This window comes from Dipodomys merriami, unplaced genomic scaffold (genome assembly GCF_024711535.1).
Source record: "Dipodomys merriami isolate MVZ:Mamm:240054 unplaced genomic scaffold, mDipMer1.0.p SCAF_26, whole genome shotgun sequence".
NCBI classification, from domain to species: Eukaryota; Metazoa; Chordata; class Mammalia; order Rodentia; family Heteromyidae; genus Dipodomys; species Dipodomys merriami.
Genome location: NW_027204048.1, coordinates 10,094,585 through 10,112,422, shown reverse-complemented (window position 1 = coordinate 10,112,422; position 17,838 = coordinate 10,094,585). Strand labels below are relative to the sequence as shown.

Genomic DNA, 17,838 nt, shown 5'->3' with positions numbered 1-17,838 from the left:
GTTCACCCACAGTACCATCTGTCACCAAGATTTTCCCAAGAAAATCAACTAGTGTAAACCTATTAACTAGTGTAAACCTATTCATCCTCAGATGAACAAATTATGTTTTACAGATTATGTGATTTTCAAGGTATTTCCAATTCTGGCCACTTCTACTAACATTGAAATAGTTTATTCCCATTTTTGCAATGTCTACCACCTTCTCAATACCACTTGAGTATTAAAGGTAACAGGAGAGAGGGAATCATGGAATCAGTCAGAAAAAGGAACAATCATTGCAGGATAAATGAAAAACCAATAGTTCAGAAAATGATCTTTCCTTAGGAATAGTTTCCTGAGATAACAACTATTTCAGAGTTTTTCTGAAAGGTAATTTTATTAGCAAGCTTCTTGACTGTAGTACTTGCAACTTTATATAGTCACTATACCAGAGTTGAAAGAACTGTTGAAATGTAAAAGGAAGTTAGTCTTTTAATCTGGCTCTACCAAAGCTTTCATATGGCTTTAGAAGGCTCCATGACCAAGTTCTATGAGCCTTTCTTATTTACCCCTTCAGCCCAGCCCACATGGACTGATAAAAACCTTCAGAGGCAGTGTGTATAGAGAGAATGTTGTGATGCTATGAAAACAAATTTCTGAACAAATCTCAACAATGCTTCCATGTTTTAGTATATTGAACAGTGTAATATACCATGTGTGGTATTCCAGGCCAAAATAAAAGGACTAAGCCTTAATTTAACCAGTCTTTAAATAATTTAAGCAGTATTAGTATCAAGTTACAAGGCTATGACTCCTATAGGATTAGAGAAACTCCAAAATAACACTTGAGTACTAAAACATATCGAAAAAGCTGGTAAAAAAAAAAAAATACACAGAAAAGTCTTTACACAGCATGTGTGAAATCAAATTTATGCATTCTACTACTGAGGTAGAAGTGACTTGAATGCAAGTACTTACTTAAGAAGTACTTACCGATATGATTATCTGCTTTACAAGCTTAGTATCATCAATACAATCAAATGCTGCCAACAACACTAAGTGAGAGTACTGGCCCTGAAATTGGAAACGAGAGAGGTGAGAAACACTGCAAAGATTTTGCCTCTTATCCTTCCTGTGGAGTCATTGTATAAAGGTTACTGACATTGACAACTTGTCCAACACAATGTAAATAAAAGTGAATAAAAGCCACACAAATGAACTTTCTATCAGGACCTAGTTAATTATACTCTAGAGATAAGATTGACTTTAAAAAAAAAGAAAGAAAAAAGAAAACAGAAAAGCATCCCGGTTAGACCAAGAACCACCAATATCTGAAAATTAAATAATACTTCTATTTAATTAATCATTCAAACCCATGGGTTTATTGTTCCCTTTAGAAGTCACTTTTACTGATTAGAAAACACAAACTTCAACCACTGTTGAATTTACTGACATAAACAAACTCTAAAATTAAGGAAATAAAATTAATTTAGTAGCTCTAAAATGTCCATACAGTTTAGAACTTTCTATTAACATTCACTTCACATCAAACTTAAGTTTAAAATTGACATTTGAATCATAAAATATTCTCAGACTTCAGCAACAGCTCATGACAGAACACTACATCTTACTTTGTTCCTGCAAAGCTAGCAGCTGGTTCAATGGGTTCTTACTAGCTCTTCTAACCCCTAGCACTGCAAAATACAATCACATAGAATCAATTTTATCTTAGTCTGAATTAGCAGTTGCTCTATTAGGCATGTATCATTGTTAGTAGTTTTCATGGAGTTTTTGCAGGAATAAGTTGCTGACTATGAAATATTCCATTCCCCAGTAAATGAGAAAATTCCTGATGAACTAAATCATCAATCAACACAAAAAGATTATATTTAGTATATGTATTCTAGTTATAGTATATTTATTTATATACACATTTATAATACTATATGGTAACATACAAAAAATCCTTTATATCTAAATACATATGAAAACTATTTTGGAGGCCATTAATCCTCAGGAAAAACTATCTTTTATACCCAGTAACCCCATTACAAAGCTATTATTTCATCTCCAAAGGATTCAAAGGATCTAAAATATTTAACTAATCAAATTTTCCATGACCACAACTGAAGTTTGCCATAGGAAAAAAAGACACATTTTAACTTGCTATGGTTTTGGTAGTAATAAAAAAAACTATATCAGTTTTAGCATATGTGTGCATATACACAGACACATACTTTTATAGCCACACAAAAGGGGAAAATAAAGAACACAGGTCATAGGAACCCCACTTTATATAAATAATAGAAAAAGATAGACATATGCATAGATTACAATATATTATATCAATTTTGTTCTTGCCAATTTTCTGAATTACCCAATTTCCCAAAAAATATGAATTCATTTGCTATTTAAAATAATGAAATATCCTTCTGCTCTACTTACATTTGCCACTTTTTCAATATAAGTCTTCATTGTTTTCACAATCACTTTTCTGTCCTTAAAAAAGGAAAAATTGACCCCATGAACTTTTTATAGATTAAGCTTATTTCATAGGTAAGAGAACCATTATTATATAACTTTTGACTGCCAATTTGTTTATTAGTAAAAATATCAGTTAAGCAGCCAGGATGTAAAGATAGGAATATGTTACATAATATATATATATATATATATATATATATATATATATATATATATATATAAACAAATATGGAACTATGAATAGTAAAACTAGCACTTACAGCAATGAGACATGATTCATCTTTCTAGTGTCTGACATGACTTCAAACATGTAAGTCTAGTAAACAAAGACTACCTAATCTTGTACTTACTGAAAAAAACTTAAACTGCAATAAGGAAAACGTAGACACGGAACACAACTGTCTCTGAAAGAACTGTAGCGATGAAAAATTACTTCTGTTAAAAATCAGTGATTAACAATGAACTTTACCTCTCCCCAAAAAGTTATCACTGGAGTGCAAGTATGACCAACACTTCATTACCTTCCCCTCAACCAATACGATCATTAAGTGAGAAATTAAAAAAACCTATCAGGTTTATTTGCTTGATGCATTTCTTCTCATGCTCCAATGAAGCCTAAATATTATCATTAAAGCAAAGAAGAAACGCTTGGCCCAAAGAAACTGCCGAATTCCTATGAAACCCTGAGACATAAATTTGAGAAGGCAATATTATGTATGTGTGATTGGGGAAAGACCAAAGCCCAGCAGGTGCAGGCAGCAGACAGTGAGTGCTGACACACTGACCTTAGGCGTGCCGTGCCACAGGCAGTGCATAGCCACTCTGGCGCCATCATGTGTGTGTGCAAGGTATATCACGGCTTCGCGGATGGCTTCAATCAGCTCCTGGTGGGGGGAAATGGTAGGTTATATGCTTGTTTAGGTTCTTTTTTCTTTCTTTATGCTGCTTTATCTGTTTACAGGAAAGATGTCAGGTAAAGAACACACAGTCAGCAAAGAATTTTTAAGTCTGTACACAAACAGAAATATAGTCTCTTTTGATAAAAATCTTTTCCATTGAAAAGTGCTGGTAGGCAATTTCTATTAAGCAGACTTTTACCAATTGCTATTTAAGAAGGTCACAGGCTGTATATATAATATTCTAAACAATTTTTCAGAAAAAGAAGTTTAAGAGGTAGAAGTGCTAAGAAGGGAGTTTTGTTTTGTTTTTTTTTTTTTTTTTTTTTAGCCTATCAGCTAAAGTAAAAAATAAATAAAGCAAATGCTCTTCTCTAAGAAATAAGTATGTCATAAATTCTTTCTGGGGGATTTTCTGTTTAGTTTATTTCCACAATTATATTAACTTTACTATAAACCACTCAACAAACATTTCCCTAAGGATCTCTGTACTAACATTTAGGCTTAGCCTTCACCTATAAATAACCTCTTTCTTTGTTAAAAATAATAATAATTTCCTACCAGTTTAATAGAATCTTTCTCCTTTACTTTCAACATATATAATTTCCTGTTTTCAAAGTGTAAATAAACACACAGGATGTAAATGAGTTCTGGCAATTAATGGTTACAGAAACACATTTATTCTATTCCCAATTAAAATTTTACATTAGGTATGGAGACAGAAAAGTAACTACCTAATTTCATCAATAAGGAACAAGCAATTTCATCCTTTAGTATCTTATAATCCTTTCCCAGGATGCATCTCAAGAATGACTTCAGACAACATTCCTGGACTTATGACTCTCTTTAAAGCTATCTAGTTACAGTTATGGATATATTCTAATTATATCCCCAGTTGTTTTTTTATAATCTCTTTTGAAATTATCCCCCAGTGTCAGAAAAGATTATTCAATTCAAAATGCTGGGATTTTTTTTTCATGTGTTTGTTTTTGTTGTTACAAGAACTCATTTAACACTAAAAAAGACAAAATACTCTGTTCCACTGAATATATTCACGTGAACACTGTCAGTTAGGATATACAGATTTGCCTAAGGCTATCCAGAGGTGTAAGATACTCACTTGTGCAAGAAAAGAAAAATTCTCCAAGAGGAAATGCTGCTCAAGTCAGAATACCTTTATAAGCTCAGCTGGAGGACTACTGCTGAGAGATTAATTTTGCAGGCTAGTTCTGAGAATATCAAAGTTATTGTGAGTGTACATGCTGACATATTAGTTAGCCCATGTGATTAGAAAATGAGGATGGGTGGGCAAGATGTTCACAGCATGATGAGGCTGCAAAGTTCAGAGAACTAAATTATGAATTCCCATTTGTACTTCATCATTGACTTGAATGAAGGGCAGTGCAATTTACTACATTCACCATTCCTTCTCCTAAGGTCCAGGTTTTCACGGGCCATTTAGCTTTACATTAAGTATCTTCCCTTAACCTTTAACATGGGTATGATTACTATTGCTATTATTATTTTGCATTGGCATACTTTAAATTAAACCTAGATGAGTACTGAATATTCTTCCAATATTAATTTTAAGTTAGGTGGAAGTTACTCAGGATTATAATTAAAATATAAAAATTCCAACAGCATTAACAAAATTACAGTCAACTCTATTGTTTCCTGTGAAAAAAAATAAATAACTGGGAAGTAGGAGACCGTCTCAATTCAAGTCCAGTGAATTATCTGTTCTAAATAAGAAAGCAACTCTAAAATTCCTTAAGAGACCATGTACATCAAAGTAGCTCTTCAAATGCCTATATAGCTTTTTCTCTTTGCTTAACTTTAAGAACAAAATCCACGAACTTACTGATCTGAGTTTTGGAGGTGCATAGGTAAAAAAGTCCAAAAATACTTTATGGACCAAGGAGTGCTTAATCACAGCTTCCCTGAAAACAAAAGAGGGAAAAATCAGATCTGGTGAAACAGTCACACAAAGATAGGTAACTTGGTTTTTCCTAATAGGATCTAGACAAATATATATAATACGTTATTTATCTGTCTAAATATAATTTGCCACAGTATTGATTGTATCTTTCAGCAATACTATGATTTCTGACAAAAAAAAAAACCTGCAGAGTGTAAAATTGATTTAGTGTCATCCATGACCAAGACAAAGTATGAATTTCTAGTATCTAATCAGCCAAGATGAAATCATCACTCAACATATACTCTACTTTCTTCAATAAGGACATCTATATTATTCCCCTCACACTGAACACATGAATAGAAACACAAATGCTATTTTGCCATTGCTCTTTTCTTTCTGTTAAGCATTCTTCAAAATCAGTCTCATAAAATAATTTTATGAGAATTAAAACTTGAATAGACAAAAACGAAAAAACAGTCTAAGCAACAGCAACCTCTTCTGAATCTATGCCCCTAGTGTCACACGTGGTGAATTCAGTCCATTGTACAATGGAGGGTGACGCTCTGGACCAAAGACCTAAAGTTCACATTCATAGTCTACAAACAACAGAAACTACTGTAGGCAAAGCACTGTTAAGTGCTTTGGAAATATTAACCCATTTAATTATAAAACTCTGAAGTAGGCACTACCATTAGAATATTATTATCCCAACTTTATAGATATGGAAACTGAGGCAGAATTAAGCTGTCCAAGGTTACATGTTTTATAATGGTAGGAATCACCTAGACAATCCAGTCCCAGAAGCATTGGTCCCAATCACTTCACTATGGTACCAATGCCAATGGGTACCACATATACAGACTTCTAAGTCTTATAAGCTATAAAGTATTTGAGTACTTGTTTTTAGCTTGTTTTTATCCAGACAAGATCTTGCTTCTGTAGCCCAGGTTGGCTTCGAGCTCATGATCCTCGTGCCTCAAACTCCCTGCTAGAATTACAGCTTTGGGGAAGAAATGGTTCGTTGCTTTAAGAAAGTGGATGAAGCTATTATTACACATTACTGAGTATGATGCAAGACTAGGGAACATCTTCTCTTCGAAGGAAAAATGATTTCAAATCAGAATTTTTCTATCCTCACCTAGGACAGACAAATAACAATAAAGATGAAATAACTGCCCTTCCTGGGTAAGGATTATGCAAAACTTTCCCTTTCCAAATGCCTCTTGCAAATTTGTGAAGAAAAAAAAAACAAAAAAGCTCTCTCTTACTTTTGGGCCATTGGAGTTAGAATCTGTTTCATTTCATCCATAATGAGTTCTAGTTTTCCTGGCTGTGCCTCTAACACTTTTTCCAGCGTTGGGTGATCTGCAGACTGCAACAAAAGAAAAATCAAACTCCTTTAAAGTCAGTTTCCTCACTCCAGAACGTGGAACAATTACAGCCAATTTAAAATAAGTTTAAAATGAGCTTAAGATGCCTATCAGATGTTATCTGATTCTCACTCTATAAACACATGCAAATACAGTCATTCCTTGGTATCTGTTTAGGGTTGGTTCCAAGAACCCCTATGGATAAACAAATCTGAGGATGTTCAATTTCTTACACAAAATAGTAAGTTTTGTTTTTTAAATGACTAACATATACATTCCTATACACTTAAAAATCATCAAGATTCCTTAATATACCTGAGAATGTAAATGATATATAAATAGCCGCCATACTATATTGTTTTTGGGAAAACAGCAAGGGAGAAAAATCTATGCACATCCAGTACAGTAAGAACATATATTTTTTGAAAGTTTTTGATCTGTGGTTGGCTGGCTCCTGTAGCAGAACCTAAGGATATGGAGGACCAACAGTACCAAAAAACCCAGAGTTAAAAACAATTATAATCAACCACCCACCCAATGGAACTTGCCAACCACTTATTATGTGACTAATCATAAGACTGAGTAGTAGTTCATAAATACTGCCACCATGTATTTTGTAACTAGTGGATATTTCTAGAAGCTAAATACTACAAAAAATAAATAGCAACAACAAGTTTAGCTTAGGAACTAAATTTAATGGAGGCAGTCAATGCACATCCCTTCAAAGGCATGTGTATATTACTGCCCCAAGGCTGGAAACAGTTCCTCAAACTATGCTACTCCCATTACTGGCTATTCTCAGAATCAATCTTGGGCTTTATTCAAAGCCATGTCTACTTACTCTCTTTTCACTCAAGACAAAATGTGAGTAAGGGAAATGCTAAACCATGAAGAAGAGCGGGAGGAATCTAATGAGCTACATCACAGCTCGCTAAGGTGCCTGCTCTGCTTTGATACTGATTAAATTTTTTACCTCAGTTTGACAGGAGGTGACATAAAGTACTTGGGACGGAGCAGCAGAAACAGAGGATGTCAAGGTAACATTCAGGAAGAGAACTGTAAGAACAAGCACTTGCTCACTGTGGCCCAGACAAAAATAATTTAAGAACACAAGAGGTATAAGCAGTCTCTTGAAGGACCAGCCAAGGTAAAAATGTGTTCTAAAATTAGGCAAAGTAAGTTAAAGATAAGCGCACAAGAAGGGAACAAAAAACTTAAAAACGTCACCTTATAAAGCTGAAAAGTATTCCCGTACAGCTCCTCTGTCAGCATGTTCCTCTGCTCCAAAATGGCTTTGTCGTTGTAGGCATACTCCACGATGGCGGAGGCCTCTGTGTGCCGCAGCAGCCTCTTCACGTGACCTTTGAAACTTTTGATGATCTCTGCAATCTGTGGCTTACTTCTAAACTCAACAGAATCACGGATGAAGCAGGTGATAGGAAGAGAAAGCAAGGCGACAATAAATCATAATTTACACATCCTAACACCAACGAATCAATGAGTGTCTTCCACAGAGAAAAGCTCAGGAGCAGGAAAATGAAACTGCCTAGTGTTTTCACTTCAGCCTTGAACTGACTACACAGACAGCCTTCACAGGTGAGAAACCTAGCTCTGCTGACTGACTGAAAGAGCTGAGCAGGTTCTGTAACCCTCTTATACCTCAGTTTCTGCATCTATAAAGGAGAAATAAAGTTTCTGTGAGGACTAATAGGATTCAAAGAATACAAATTGCCGGTGTCAATCCCACTAAATTCTTTAGCTTGAGAAAAAGGAGAGATTAAGAAAACAGAAAGTCAAAGCCAAAGATGCAGGGAAACAGGAATAAAGTATTCCACCCACTTTTTTTTTTTGGAGGGGGGGGAAATGCTGGTGCTAGGGCTTAAACTCAGGTCCTGTCCCTAAATTTATTTAAGGTTAGTGTTCTATTACTTGACCCACTTCCAACTTTTTGGTAGTTAAGTGAAAGTAAGGGTGTCATGGATTTTCCTGCTCAGGTTGGCTTGAAACTGTGATCCTCCTGAGTAACTAGAATAAACCTCCTGGTTTACTCTAAAATACCAAGCAACTAATAATAGCAAAGAGTATTTTTTTCCAACATTCTGTCAACTATATGTCACATTTTTTTGTTGTTACTGTCAAATTCACTGAAAAAGATTAGTCAAGAAAAATACCAATTCCACCTAATTTAGGATACCCATCTTCGTATTTCCTAACCCAATGATCTTACCTCATTCTACTCATCTGCCCCTCTTAATTCTCTACCCTCTAAACAGTGTTAACTAATTAACAGTGATTACTCTGTCACTCTTATAGAACTTTGAGATATAAAAACAGCAACTTAACAATGATTAAAAACAGACCATAATTTTATATTAATTTCAATAATAACACAAGCATCTGCCTATGACCATGAACTTCTTTAACAATAAATTATAATGGTAGTAGGAACTCAACTCAGGACCCTTGGATGGTAGGCAAGTACTTTTCCACCGAGTTACACCCCAGACTGACCAGACTTTTCAAGTAACTCAACCACAGCCAGAGTCCAAGAATTTTTTTTAAAGTATATTATCATAAATTGCAACTTACCCATACATGAGAAATTTCTTAACAATATTTCTGGAATATTTGGCTTTACTTAATTCAACCAAATCACCTGAAAAAAAATAAAACGCATTACAATGATTTGACAATCTCTTCCAATTTTTTTTTTGTTTTGGTCGGTTGTGGGGATTGAACTCTGGGCCTGGGCACTGTCCCTCAGCTCTTCAGCTCAAGGCAAGCACTCTACCACTTGAGCCACAGAGCCACTTCCTGATTTGACAATCTTATTTCATATGTTCAGAAACAAGGGGAAGAAGTAAATAAATGAACCATTCTGGAAATACAAGTATCTCTATTTGTTTATATATATATATCTATATCTGTATCTATATATATATAAATATATAGATATATCTATATATTTATATATATAGATACAGATATAGATATAGATATAGATATATATATATATATAGAGAGAGAGAGAGAGAGAGAGATTATATCTTCAATATAAATACCTCGGAGTTCTTCAAAAGCCTGTTTTCTCTGCTCTTCATTACCATACTGAATGTAACACTGGATCACACGTGTGGAATCATGTGCAAAGGCAATCTGTAGGAGATACAATTTGAGCTTTTAGACTGAATCTCCCTTTAGAGTAATTTCTTTTTTTCTTCTTCTTCCCTTTTTTTTTTTTTTGCTACCTTCTTTAAAATTCCTTGTTATAAGAAAAGTAGTCTACTGTGGGTAAATTACATCTATATTACCCAAGAGTAGAAATATGTGTTTAATTACATAGAATATAATTTAGTTTCTTCTGCCTATCACATCTGGCAGGTTTCCTACCTTCTGATCTCTCACCTCTAATCTCTCTTACTTTGAGGTCTAAATAGGAAAAATATCTTTAAAGCAAGCTCATTGGCCACATAGTGTACATCCATATGTGTACATCAACATAAACAGCTTCACTTTTTTAAAAAGATAGTAATGCTCTGGAGGCAGGGATAGATCATTCTGCAATATTTCTATCATCGTAATTAAAACTGCCACACAATCTGTGGATTATATATATGAACAGTATTTCTTTCTCTAAAAGTTGTCTTCCTTAAAAGGAATATTCCAGTTTTAAAAGTCTAGTGCCTGGGTTTTTCACCAAAGTGGCCAAACAATGTCTAACTATGCTAACCAAAGACATATAGACAGAAGTTGAACAATCTAGAAGTTTTGTCTCATAATAAATACACACAGTATTTATTTCTGATGTTTTCATTTTCAATATATAGGATGGCTGCATTTGGTCCTCCAAAATGAAGGATTCAGTGATCAGCTTTCTACAGCAACCCTCACAAATCAACAGTCACATCAGCTTTTATAAGGCAAAAAGTAGCAGTCTGCTTCAAAAGTATTTGTTGCTCATTTTGCCTTTCAAATTTTTTAATTCGAATATATGAAAAAGTGAAAATAAGCCTCCATCAAAGTCCTGGATTTCATAATTTTTTTAAGGGAGATTTTTATAGAAATCTTCGGTTAACTTCCTTTTTTTGGCTGGTCATGGGGCCTGAACTCAGGGCCCGGGTGCTGTCTCTGAGCTCTTTTACTTGAGTTACCATTCCACTTCCACTTTTCTGGTGGTTAAATGGAGGTAAGAGTCTCAAGAACTTTCCTGCCTTGGCTGGCTTTGAATGACAATCCTCAGATCTCAGCCTCCTCAGTAGCTAGGATTACAGACATGAGGCACTAACTTTGGTTAACTTTTTTAAAAAGGTGAAACTGTTTATGTTGATGTACACATAGCTCACTTTAAAGCTATTTTTCTTATTTAAATCTCAAAGAGAGATTCGAGGTAAGCAATCAGAAGGTAGGAAACCTGTCACACTGAGGAAGAAACTTAACTACTCCCAGTCCCATACATATTAAATGCACAGTAAGAAGACAGAAATTAAATGAGACAAACTGCACTGGTTAGCACAATTCCTCCATAGCAAATAACTGACCAATATAATACTATCATTGTCAAAAAACAAAAAAACCATGGGCTGGGAAGGTGGCTTAGTGGTAGAGCGCTTGCTTTGCATGCATGAGGCCCTGGGTTCGATTCCTCAGCACCACATAAGCAAAAAGAAAAAAGCCGGAAGTGGTGCTGTGGCTCAAGTGGTAGAGCGCTAGCCTTGAGCTGAAGAGCTGAGGGACAGTGCCCAGGCCCAGAGTTCAGGCCCCATGACAGGACCCCCCCCCAAAAAAAAAAAACACACAGAATTTGAACCTCAATCTTCCAAATTTATGGTCATGAGTTAAGCGTACTTGACAAAGGATCCTAAGTGTAAGCTTTGTTTCCCTTTCAGTGGTCCTAGGGTTTGAACTCAGAGTCTTGTACTTGCTAGGTAGGTGTTTTGCCAGTTGTGCCACATCACCCAGCCTAAGTGTAAAATATTATACCAGATTACTGCTAGAGCTGTGGGGAATGTTCTATTCTAGAAAGATTTTACTAAATTTTTAAGAAAGAAATAGTCAAGGACTTGCTGTTGTACAGCAGTATAACTACTGAAGTTGATGCTTTACAAGTGAACAGTCACTAGCTACTTATCCAAATACACAATGGAAGTTTATTAAAAAACAATGAAAACTAGAACTCTTAAACTGAATAGTGTAAGAACTGGTACCATGTTTACAAAGGAAGAAACCAAAGCAGTAGCATTTCTGCGTCTCAAATGCACATAGGTGGCAATTTAGAACAAATCATACTACATGGACCTTGGAGCAAGACATTCAAATATTACTGGATTAGGGACTGGGAATGTGGCTTAGTGGTAGAGTGTTTGCCTAGCATGCATGACACCCTGGGTATGGTTACTCAGTACCACATTAACAGAAAAAGCCAGAAGTGGTGATGTGGCTCAAGTGGTAGAGTGCTAGCCTTGAGCAAAAAGCAAAAGCAGGCTCTGAATTCAAGCCCCAGGACTGGCTGAATAAAAAAATAAATAAATACTGAACTAATAAAAATAAATTCCTCAATGTAACTTTAAGACTTAGTTGGTATGAATTATTTAAAAATGTCACAGCCAGCTTGAGTCTTGGAATAACACTCCAGCAGCAAAGGCCCCTAAGTGCAATCTCAAAAGCAGAATCAGAAAGACACTCAGCACCAACATGATGGCACAGGTGGAAACCCCACACCTGAACTCATGCCACAACGGGCTGTAGTCAAAACACAGGCATTCCCAAATAGGATACAAATAACCTTCAGGCAAGATATATATAGTACCCATGAAACACAAATGGATTTCATGTTTCAGCTGGAATCCATCTCTTAAGATAACTCATTGTATATATGCAAATATTCCAGAATTTAAACAAAGAAACAAAATGCCAGGCACCAATGGCTCATGCCTGTAATCCTAACTACTCAGGAGGCTGAGATCTCAGGATCATGGTTCAAAGCCAGCCTGGGCAGGAAAGTCCGTGAGACTCTTATCTCCAATTAACCACCAGAAAACTGGAAGTGGTACTGTGGCTCAAGTGGTAGAGTGCTCACCTTTAGCTGAAGAGCTCAGGGACAGCGCCCAGGCCCCAGAGTTTAAGCCCCAGGACTGACCAAAAAAAAAGAAACAAAAAGCCCCAAACTCTTCTAAGTCCTAAGGTATTTCAGACAAAGCATATGTGATCTGTATTTAATTCTTATACAATCAGATATGAAAGACATCTGAAAGTTCTAGACAAAACCACTGAAAACCACAAGTTCTCAAGTCACAGTCAATTGCTCTTTCCTAACCACCAGGAAACTTGTCTGATTTAAAAGTTAAACAATGAATTCATTCTACTTACAGTTTTAATTTTCCCTTGAATCAACTTCTGCAAGTCATTCATCAACTTCACTCTTTTTTCTTTGTCACAATCTTTTCTACATGAGAAGAAAGTGTAAGAAGTTATTTTAAACATATGAAACTATATCAATATGTGCTCATCAGTTTAGCAGGGATTTCCTTTTCAAAACCAGCAAACCTCTGACATTAAAATTGCTATTCCAGAGCTGCCAGACAAAAGTAATTTTCTCAGAGGCAGAAACTCATCTCACAAGGTATAATCTTATGCATCAATCTAAAGTCTTAACAGAAAGAGAAAAAAACAACGAAAACAAGTCTAAAATAGCAAATACTTAAAGCAGCTCAGAACCTAGCAGATAAACTGTCCTTCATTTTCTCAGAAATCTCTCAGGAAGAATGTTAAATCCATTTTGATAACCTGACACTCTCCTAATGATCCTACATATTTCTGCAATAGTCAGGTATCTAAACACAGCTGCGTCTACCAGAAGATTCTGGGTACTTCCCAAGTAACCCAAGTGCTATGTCTTTATTTTAGTATATCTTTCTTCCTAACAGGGGGCACACTGATACTTTTCATCACCTCCAAAAACCAAAAAGGTGCTGGTCAATGGCCTTACCTTCTTAAGAGTTCCCAAATCTGCTTTGCACGAATGACAACATCGTAATTGGTTCTGTCACTGAGCTGCCTGCTCTGCTTCAGCTCTTTCTTCTTCTTTTTGAAGTCATCCCATTTGGGTTTCTTGGCTGCAGATTCTAAACATTATGGAAATTATTTTAAGACACATGTAACATTCTGAGTGCCATATAGGACTATGAATTAAGTACAAAGGGCAAACACTAATCAGGATTAGCTTCTTCTACTCACTGTGGAGGCAACAAGAGGAAAACACCATTTTCTATACTTTTCAACTTTACGTAAGTTTCTGAGTAGTTTGCATATTTTAAATTTAGCTTAAAAACTCCAATCATTTATTTAGTAGCTTTTTTTTGGGTGGGGGTGGGGACGGTGGAGGGGAAGGTTGGTAGAAGGTTCTGTATAGCACAGGACTGCACCAGCTTGGAGTCAAGTACTCTTGCCTCTTAATCCCAGGTGCTGGAAAGATAGTGTTGTTTACTTAAGCCTATCTACCTTTCCTTCCTTGCCCAAAAAGCATGTCCATAGTTCCTACACACAAAGGCCGACACTGCCTGACAGAGAAAGGCCTCTACAAAGGCCACCCTGGGGAGTAGTGCTTACCATCACTTTTACCATCTGCCTGGAATTTTCTCTTCCTGTTGAGTTTATTTGCTTGCTGCAATTTGGTCTTTGGTCCTTTGTCCCCTTGCTGTTTATTCTTGAACTGTTTGATGCCCTTTTTGCCAGGTTTTGTGGCACTTTTCTTAAAGTTCTTAGGTGAGATTTTAGTTCCATCTTCTTTGCCAACTTTCCCTGGGAATTTCTTTGAAGAGCTAGAACCTAATAATAATAAGTAACTCTTAGTTCATTGAACTAATGATCCTGGGCCTAGGTCTCTTTCATATACTGACGTATCTTTGTTACACAGAATTATATATATATATATATATATATATATATGTATATATGTATATATATGTATATATATATATGCATATATACATATTTAATAGGATAAAATCTCCTCTCAGCTATACAGCATTTACTGTTTTAAACACAATATTAATATAGATTTAAGATACAAAGTCTAGAAAATAGAAAAATATCTAATTAAAACTACAATTAACCACTGTTAGATAACCACTGTTGGCTTAGTGTATTTCTGGAGTTTCTGAGCATTTGATATGACATAATACTTATATATCTTTATTTCTGTCTTCAATGAGACATAATCAGTCTTTATATACAACATTCAATGGTCTAATAACAGAACAGGGGTTTAAGAATAAAATAAACACTCTTGAAACTTAGTATATCATAAGAACAAACAAGCCAGGTGTGGTGGCTCGCATATGTAATCCTAGCTACTCAGAAGGTTGAGATCTGAACATCACAGTTTGAAGCCAGCCTGAGCAGGAAAGTCCATGAGAATCTTACTGCCAATTAAGTAATCCACCCTCTCAAGAAAAAAAATACCGGAAGTAGAGCTGTGGCTCAAGTGGCAGAGTGCTCCTCTTGAGGATAGAAATCTGAGGGACAGTGTCCAGGACTGGCATGCACGCATGTACACACAGTTAATTTCTCAACAGTTCTATTTACAGAAAAAAAAAATTAAAGTCTCTAATAAATTATTTTATAGTTTTGGTTAGCAAAGCTTACAAATTAGGTACCAAGTGAGAGGTGACACCTCTTTCTTAAGATTATAACAAGGGAAAGAACAAAGACTGCTTAGGAGATATTTTGCTCTATATGCAGCCTATCACTTCTCTACTTCACAATACTGACACCTTATGGAATTGTAAAGGTATCACCATTTGGAATCCTAAAGCGAAAAGTACATGTTTTCTCAGCAGGATGTATTAATCAGCCCCAGTTTATCAAATGTTAGGCTATAATGTAATGAGCAGGTGTGAAAGAAATGAAGTCACTTCAGTGGCTGAGACAGGGAACTCTTTTATAAGCAGAACAATCCTCCATTATTCTGGCAACTTTGTAAGTGTTTAAAATCCATGTTAACTCAGAAACAATAATGAATTCTCCCTATTTTTAATTCTAGTCTGAGCCCAGGAATACAGATTGGAATCTGCTACATACCCCTCCACTCCAATTATAATGGTGAAAACAAGCATATGCAAAGAATGTTTTGATATGACTATCTTACCACTGTTTTTATGAAATCTGTTTTTTTCTTGCAATGCCTTTGTATTCTTTCCTTTGAATTTATTTTTCCCTTTGATCTCCATCATAGCAAATCTGGAAAACAAACAATATCAAAACATCACAAATAATCGAAAAGCTCCTCAATTAAAAGTCATTAAGTAGACAATGTCTTGAATTCATTTGCAGCAGCAAGTATCCAGTTACAGCATGCAAACTACACAAGCCTAGCAATCATGTGGCTACTGTCTCTAAGACTTATTTAAAATGGAGGATGAAAAAATCTTAACACAATAATTAAGAACATACATATACCCTGGCTACTGTGTGACAGACCTAGGGAAAACACTGCAGCAACAATACTAGCTAAAAGCCAGACTATCATTAGGTGTCAGTGTTCATATTTTGTAACCTGGAAGACTTAGTGATAAGTACCTGACAATATTACTATTTGACTTCTAAGTTTCTTTTACTCTAAAATCCAGGAACAAATACTAGGCTGCACTTCCCGCATAGTCCAATTTACTAAATAAAGGGTTAATGGAAAGATCCTTATATATCCCAATGTTGCTTTAAAAAGTTACTGTTTCATTTGTAAATATTTCAGAGGCAGCTGAGCAACTATAGTGAACTGCACAGCAAATCAATTTGAAGCAAGAAGAATTTGACCAACAGGTCACTTAGGTTACTTGTAAAGAATAGAAACTTCATGGTGCAGTGGCCAATCAATAGATAACCCATCCTTCACAAAACCAGACCCCTGTAAGCAGCAGTATGGATCAAGGGCAAAAAGTCATTGGGCTCATTCCTCTACTTTTCTTTTTTCTTTTTTTTTTTTTTGCTGGTCATGGGGCTTGAACTCTGGGCTTGGACGCTGTCCCTCAGCTCTTCATCTCAAGGCTAGTGCTCTACCACTTGAGCCACAGCATTACTTCCGGGTTTCAGGTGGTTTATTAGAGATAAGAGTCTCACGGACTCAGACCTCAGCCTCCTGAGTAGCTAAGATTACAGGCATGAGCCACTGGTGCCTGGCTCTCATTTCTCTACTTTTCAAAGTTGATTCTGAAAAATAAATGGCAGGAATTTCTAGATAGTACTTCTATTTAGACGTAAGTGTATGGTAATTTTGTAGACTTAATTTCTTAGGAGATGGATAGGTAAGTTGAGACATACTTTGTTAAAGGGTTTGGGTTGAAATGTATCTTAAGTAACAGCTAAATGGCAATAACCAGCAAAAAGTTTTTTAGATGCTTTACATTGCTATTATTGACCTACCCATGCCAAGCAAAGGCCTACTTTAGTATGCAGGACTTTGCCAACCTAGTTGAACCACTTCTCCCAAGATCATTTCCAGAGAACACACTGAAAAAAGCTCTTAATCTAAACTGAAAAATGGAGGGTTCCTAAATTGCTTAGTTTCCTCAGGGAATACAAGGCTGTAATGTTACTTTATTAATTGGCTACAGCCATCATAACCACGCCTGCCATTTCTTAGCTCTTACATACTGTACTTTTATAACAATCCACTCATTTACATTTTCTGTTTGTTTCACAGATGAGTTTCATATAACCTTTAATCAGCTTTCCTAACATTAAAAACTTAAATATTTTCACTATAAAAATTAAGAAATTAATACTAGCACAGGACTGTTACATTACAGGCTTTATTTGGATCTTTTCCTTTTCCTGTTTCAGGAATGATGTGTCATTTGTATTTTGCAGAGTGTGTCTCATTGCAGGAAATGTTTTTCACTAAACTGAGATTATGTGTTTTTTTGTTGAAAAATACCACCAAAAAAGTACTCTTCTCATAATGGCATCAAGAGGCATATGACATTGGTATGACTAATGTTAATATTAATTACTAATATCGTTTTTGTCTCAAAAAGTTGAGAACAGAACTCCAGCTGGGTATGTGACATGTTGGTGTATTGGCTGGTGCTCTACCATCCGAGTTATGCCTCCAACCTTAATATCTTACGTTGTCAAAGTTGTGTTGGCCAAGTTTCATGAGTCACATTACTATTGTTTCCTTTCTGTGCTCTAT

The 17,838-nt window shown here is 35.6% G+C and overlaps 1 protein-coding gene across 2 annotated transcripts in view; it reads right to left on the bottom strand.

Moving 5' to 3' along the window:
- Pum3 (pumilio RNA binding family member 3) overlaps nt 1–17,838 on the bottom strand; it is a 35,816-nt gene that overhangs the window by 16,720 nt on the left and 1,258 nt on the right. For both annotated transcript variants that reach the window (XM_070035674.1, XM_070035673.1), the window contains exons 2-13: nt 15,796–15,887; nt 14,256–14,474; nt 13,636–13,771; nt 13,017–13,092; nt 9,713–9,806; nt 9,240–9,306; nt 7,878–8,052; nt 6,549–6,652; nt 5,221–5,299; nt 3,249–3,347; nt 2,425–2,478; nt 973–1,053 (exon numbers count right to left, since the gene is read on the bottom strand). In XM_070035674.1, the coding sequence (XP_069891775.1) occupies nt 973–1,053; nt 2,425–2,478; nt 3,249–3,347; nt 5,221–5,299; nt 6,549–6,652; nt 7,878–8,052; nt 9,240–9,306; nt 9,713–9,806; nt 13,017–13,092; nt 13,636–13,771; nt 14,256–14,474; nt 15,796–15,880 (1,269 nt within the window). In that variant the 5' untranslated portion in view covers nt 15,881–15,887. The remainder of the gene's footprint in view (nt 1–972; nt 1,054–2,424; nt 2,479–3,248; nt 3,348–5,220; nt 5,300–6,548; nt 6,653–7,877; nt 8,053–9,239; nt 9,307–9,712; nt 9,807–13,016; nt 13,093–13,635; nt 13,772–14,255; nt 14,475–15,795; nt 15,888–17,838) is intronic.